Genomic DNA, 6,000 nt, shown 5'->3' with positions numbered 1-6,000 from the left:
CCCGCCCTCTGACTCTACCAGACAGAAAGGCTCATAGCTTCCTCCAAACCACAGCTCCCAAGGACAGTGAAGAGCTGAAGACATCTTCCAGAACCCAGAGCTCTACTACCACCAGATTCCAGGACTCTTCCATTGAGTAGAGAGGTTATTCATGTCTGTTCAGATTTGAGGCACCAGCCAACACCCTCCTTGGATTCTGAGTCCTACCAAGAAGATCATACTCCTCATTGGATTACATCCTCTTTGATAAAAATCACCAAGTCCTCTCTATAGAGACAGATTTCTTGACAGCTCTGAGGACAACGCTATTCCAAGGAATCCTGTTATCTCTTGGTCCCAGTCTGGATCCTTCATTTCCAAGTGACTGTGGCCAACCCCTTGCCTCTGTTGTTCCCTGCTACTGATTCCATCCCCACTATGGTCACCTACAAAGTCAGGGTGGCCACAGGCAAAGATCTGATGTCTGGGACGTTTGATTGCATCTCACTGACCGTGGTGGGAACTCTGGGAGAGAGCCACAAGCAACGGCTGGATCATTTTGGGAGAGACTTTGCCCCTGGATCAGTGAGTGGGGAGGCTATTGTAGAGGAGGGGAGTAGGGGAGGAGGGAAGGAAGGAAAGAAGAAAGGAAGGAAGGAAGAAAGGCAGGAAGGAAGGCAGGCAGGAAAATCAGCATTGTGAGGACAGGACTTTAATAATAAGATTTTGTTACCTTTAAAATAGATTCTTGGTCATTTGGTCTATTGTATATTCTTAAAGTATAAGAAAATAAAAGTGACTGTAAAGGATGAAGAGGGGCTTAGGCTGGAAATGGAAGAAGGGAACAGAAATAGAGACAGAATGATCTAGAAGCTGATTGGGGAGGGCTGAGTACATTAACTTTGAACTAGTCATTTCATACTAATAGTAGCCCTATCTCTTTATTCCTTTCCCTCTCCACAACCATCTATCCAGGTCTTCTCCTTGCCCTGATTTTTTCCCTTTCTTCAACCTTGTCCTCCTTCTCACTTTTCCTAAACCTCTGCATTTCCTAGATTCCTTCCCTTTCCTCAGCCTTCCTCCTTCCTTTAAATTTCTCTTCCATGCCTCTCTTTCCTTCTCTTATACCATCTCCCTCTCTTTTCTTCCTCCCAATCCTCTCTCCTTTCTTCATATTAAGAAGGTACATAAGCAATGGTTTAAATACAGATTTGGTTTTTTGGAATGTGAGATGGAGTTAAACACAACTCTCTTGGTTCTTGGGCACTCTGAATGGTTTCTGAAGCCTTAGCCAATCCTGTCTGTGCTGAAGGGGGGGAGGGGAAAGAGGCAAAGAAGCTATTTTGTGAGAGGTGGGTGATGGAAGGTCCTGTGGCTGGCAGGGAAGGCCTCATACCCCTGCCTCCTCCCCTCCAGATTGGTAGGTACACTATCCAGTGTGATCAGGACCTGGGGGAGCTCATTCTCATCCGTCTGCACAAGGAGCGTTCTACCTTCTTCCCCAAGAACTCCTGGTACTGCAACTATGTTCAGATCTACACTCCTGCGTGTATCACCTACCACTTTCCTGTCTACCAATGGATAGATGGCTATGAGACATTGGAGCTTCGAGAGGGCACAGGTGGGGGACACCACACCCAACGTGACAACTCACTGTCCCTCCTTTGTGACACTCTGTGACTCTCCCGAGAAGGGCACATAGAGTGCTCTGTTACTCTTACAGGGTATGCTTTCACGGCTACAGGGAATCTTATTACTTAATTTTCAATGTGACCTTGGGCAAGTCTCCTCCCTGCTTTGGGCCTCAATATTCTCCTGTAAGGTGAGGAGGGGAGAGTTGTAGAGACTATTAGGCACCTGCTATGTGCTAGGGGCATTGTGCTAGGCACTTTACAAACATTGACTCGTTTGATCCTCACAACAACCCTGGGAGGTAGGCACTATTATCCCCATTTTGCAGTCAAGGAAACTGAGGCACTCAAGGTCAAGTGATTTGCCTGGGGTCACACAGCTAGGCAGGTCTTCCTTACAGAAGCCCAGTGTTCTATCCACCTGGATGCCTCTGTAAAAATGAGGGATTATACTGGATGAATTTTAACTTCTCTTTTGCTCCTATTGCTTTTTGAGAATACACTATCTATTTAGTTCTAGGAAATACCCTATACTTCCATAGTCCACCCTATTACTATTCCATAATCCTTGGTTGTTGTTTTTTTTTTTTTGGTTAGGCAATAGCATTAAGTAACTTGCCCAGAGTCACACAGCTAGTTAGTGTTATGTGTCTGAGGCCATGTTTGAACTCAGGTTCTCCTGAATCTAGGTCCGGTGCTCTATCCACTGTGCCACCTAGCTGCCCCCAAGCCCCTCTTTCTTAAGACTGCCTAGCTACTGTCCAGGATATAGAGAACTCTAGTTGGGGGAGCAATCCTGGGTTCCTAGAGTAAGGTCCTATTGGCGTTCTCTGCCAATACTCATTTTTCTATTCAGGCAATTGGCCAGTTGGGGCATTTAGCATGGCTTATTAGGTCTAAAATGCCAGACTCTGGGATATGCTGGGGTTCTAGATAGTCAGCTAAGCTAGCTGTCTTTCAATCATCTAGCGCTATTCTGATATATCCCTCTAAGAGACTGATCAGCAGGACTGCCCAGTAACCTTATTGGGAACTCTTCATTGCTAGGTCCTCTATAATCCCTCCTCTCTTCTTCAGAACCTAGCTCCCAAAGTTCCTTGCCCTTTTCTCAGAAAAGCTCAAGCAGGGACAGCTGATCCCAGATCATGTTACTGGGGGCAAGGGTCCTCTATCAGACTGTTTCAGCCCAAGCTGTGCTATTCCACTCAGAACCTGGGAAAGCAGGGCCTAATCAGAGCAAGCAAGTATTCAGCTCAACCCTATTATTCCTGCCAGCTTGTCTGTCACTCTTGTCTGATCTAAAGCCCATTGAGGAGAGGAGGCTATAATTGTTGGGGAGTGGGCTATGGAAAGGTTTCTTTGGTGGCAAGAGGAGAGTAACTCAGAAGAGCTGGACTCTCATGCTTATTCTTGGGGTGACCTTGGTCAAGTCATTTCCCTGCTGGAGCTTGGTTTTCTATAAAATGAGTGGATTGGAGCAGACAATCTCTAAGTACCCCCTTGCAACTGATGCTTTGCGGGTCTGTGATGGAACAAGATACATCTTGGCCTTCCCACAAACTACCCTGGGGCTCTCAGAAGGTAGGCTGGGTTGTAATTCCTGAAGAGCCTGAAGGGTCGTGATCATTCCCGTGAGATGCTTCATTTGGGAAGCAGACTAGCAAGGCCCTTGGCTCTCTTGCTTCACATCTCCTGTCCCTGAAGGTCAAGAAGCTTTTTCTAGGTTTCATCTTTGGTTCCCACCAGAATCTTTACCCTTCTCCTCCGGGAATTAGATAGCAGGGTGGGAGTGGAACCTGGTGAAGATAGAAGGAAAGGGGTTTCCTGACACTAATGAAGAAGAGAGAAGACAGAAGAGAAAGAGAAGTGTGTCTTTGGAGATGCATCTTTTCCAGAGATTGCTATTAGGGTTAGAGATGAGGCAGTCAATCATGGAAGCAGGGCACTAGGCGGATGAGTCTAGGAGCTGGGTGGCAGGGAAAGAATGAGGCTAGGCAGGGCTGGCTCCTGTCATACCAGGGCAAAGAGATTTGCATCATCAGTTGAGTACTCTGGCCAACCTGGTTCCTGCCCTAGGGAGGGAACAGAGAGGGATGGGAGGGGATTTGCAAGAGGAATAGAGATGTGCCCCTGTGCTGGGGGTGGGGTAACTTCTAGATAGCCTAAGAAAGAAAGGAGAACCTATCATTCATTCCCATATCCCCTTAGAGGGAAAAAGGCTAAAGTAGCCATGATGGATTTCAGTGAAACTAGAACAGGGAGTTAGCCTTGAGTAAGGGAGTGGTGGAATGATAGCTTAATCTGATTCGGGAAAGGTCAGACAGAACACTTCTCCCTTGAGGCCTCTACCTCCAGCCTCAGGTCTCTCCTTCCAGGCCTTAAATAACAGAGCTTTTTTTTTTTCACAGGGACCCCATTTGACCCTCCCTTTCCACCCAGTCTATAATTTCCCCAGCCCAAGCTTGGAGTTTCCAGAGAATAGACTGGATTGTTTCTCCTGAAGTTTGCATTGATATGGGACACGCTATCAATCCGGCAGCTAGGTGACACAGTAGATAGAGTGCCAGGCCTAGAGTCAAGAAAACTAATTTTCTTTAATTCAGATCTCACCTTGAACACTTACTGTGTTTTACCATGGGTGACCCTGAGTAAGTCACTTAACCTTGTTTGCCTTAGTTTCCTCATCTGTAAGATGAGCTGGAGAAGGAAATGGTAAACTACTTGGTATCTTTGTCAAGAAAACCCAAAGTGGGGTCATGAAGAGTCAGATGTGACTGAACAACAACAAAAATCACTCTTCTGAGATAATGCATTTGGCCAGCAGGTTGGCAAGACTCCTTCCCCAGCCCATTCTGTTATCCCACTTCAAAATTTTCTGTCCCCTAGAGTCAGGAAGTTTCTCCCAAGGAAGCAGTGCTTGGGTCCCATGTTGGGGGCAGAAGTTTAAGGGAGATAGATCCCTGTACTGGCAGTGGAGTGATCAGATGCCTGGATCTATGCAGCCAACCCCATTCTATCTCCTTACAGGAAAGACAGTGTTAGATGAAAACCTCCCTATCCTGCTGACTCACCGGCAGGAAGAGCTTAGAGCCAAACAAGACTTCTATCGGTGAGAATATCATGAAGACTTACGAGTGACCCATGGGGGAGGAGGGATAGGTAGGCACCATGGTCCCATGGTCTCTCCCTTCTGGTCAAGTTGACTCATAGTGGTAAAATTCAGGCATTCTAGCCCCAGATTTCTCATCTCTTTTTAGCTGGAGAGTCTTTGTTCCTGGACTTCCAAACTACGTGCACATCCCCAGTTATCATCCCCCTGTTCGGCATCGCAACCCTAATCGGCCAGAGTAAGGACCAGCATATACATAGGACCCATGGCCCTATCCAAGCTCTGCCGTTCTTGAGAGTCCTGTTGTCTGCCCCATTCAGCCCCTAGTCCTTTCTCTACCTATGACCTATGTGACCAACATGGTCCCAAATTCCATGCCCCATCCCAACTTACCTTGGCTCCTACCCCCACTCTAGAAACCCAGACATCTTGCCCTTCAGTCCTTGACTCTCCTTTCTCTCCATAGATGGAATGGCTACATCCCAGGATTCCCAATTCTCATCAATATCAAAGCTACCAAGTACCTGAACTCAAATCTAAGATTTTCTGCTGTCAAGACAGCCTCATTTTTCCTCCGCTTGGGGCCTGCGTGAGTTGGGAAAGAGGAGCAAGGAGAGGAAAAGTCTGGGTTGGGGAAAGGATGGGAACCTCTAGAGGGAATCACCTTGGGTCCACTCTCCTGTTTTGTCATCTTGGCTCTCTTCTCGACTTTCTAACACAGAAACAGTTTTAAGGAGACTCAAAGACAGGGAGAAAGAAAAAAGTAGAGACAGCTATAGATACTGGGTCATGGAAAGGTGTGGGAGGGAGAGTGGGAGAGGGAGAGGGAAAGAGAGAGGGAGAGACAGAGAGAGAGGGAGAGACAGAGAGAGAGAGACAGAGAGAGAGAGAGAAAGAGAGTTGCAGGAATTGTATTTGCTGAGTTGGATGCTCGGGTGGTGAAAGCCTTTTGGAAGAGAAGGACCAATGTCTCCTTCCACTTTTCCATTCCTTTTCCTAGGTCCCTGGGCATGAAACTTCGGGGATTGTTGGATGAGAAGAGGTCATGGAAAAGGCTGAAGGAAATCCGCAAGATCTTCCCTGCCACCAAGACTGCCATCTCTGGTGAGGAAAGAATAAAAAGACTGAAATGGGGAGATAAGAAGAAAGAGAAAGCAGAGCTAGAGACACACACACACAGAGCCAGAAAGATACAGAAAGCTAGATAGACACATAGAACTGGTAACATGTAAGAAGGGAGGGAACTGTGCCTTCGTAAATCTCAGTAGCCTTGGGGTTTGA

At 47.0% G+C, this 6,000-nt stretch overlaps 1 protein-coding gene across 1 annotated transcript in view; it reads left to right on the top strand.

The window, feature by feature from the left end:
• The first annotated feature begins 417 nt into the window (after positions 1-417).
• ALOX12B (arachidonate 12-lipoxygenase, 12R type) overlaps positions 418-6,000 on the top strand; it is a 15,922-nt gene continuing 10,339 nt past the window's right edge. Inside the window, exons 1-6 of the mRNA XM_020966400.2 lie at positions 418-564; positions 1,396-1,600; positions 4,638-4,719; positions 4,868-4,957; positions 5,186-5,308; positions 5,720-5,823. Of these exons, the coding sequence (XP_020822059.1) occupies positions 418-564; positions 1,396-1,600; positions 4,638-4,719; positions 4,868-4,957; positions 5,186-5,308; positions 5,720-5,823 (751 nt within the window). The remainder of the gene's footprint in view (positions 565-1,395; positions 1,601-4,637; positions 4,720-4,867; positions 4,958-5,185; positions 5,309-5,719; positions 5,824-6,000) is intronic.

The sequence above is a fragment of the Phascolarctos cinereus genome, unplaced genomic scaffold, assembly GCF_003287225.1.
Source record: "Phascolarctos cinereus isolate Bilbo 61053 unplaced genomic scaffold, phaCin_HiC Scaffold_5;HRSCAF=322, whole genome shotgun sequence".
Classification (NCBI taxonomy): Eukaryota; Metazoa; Chordata; class Mammalia; order Diprotodontia; family Phascolarctidae; genus Phascolarctos; species Phascolarctos cinereus.
This window is presented reverse-complemented; position numbering and strand designations above follow the sequence as displayed.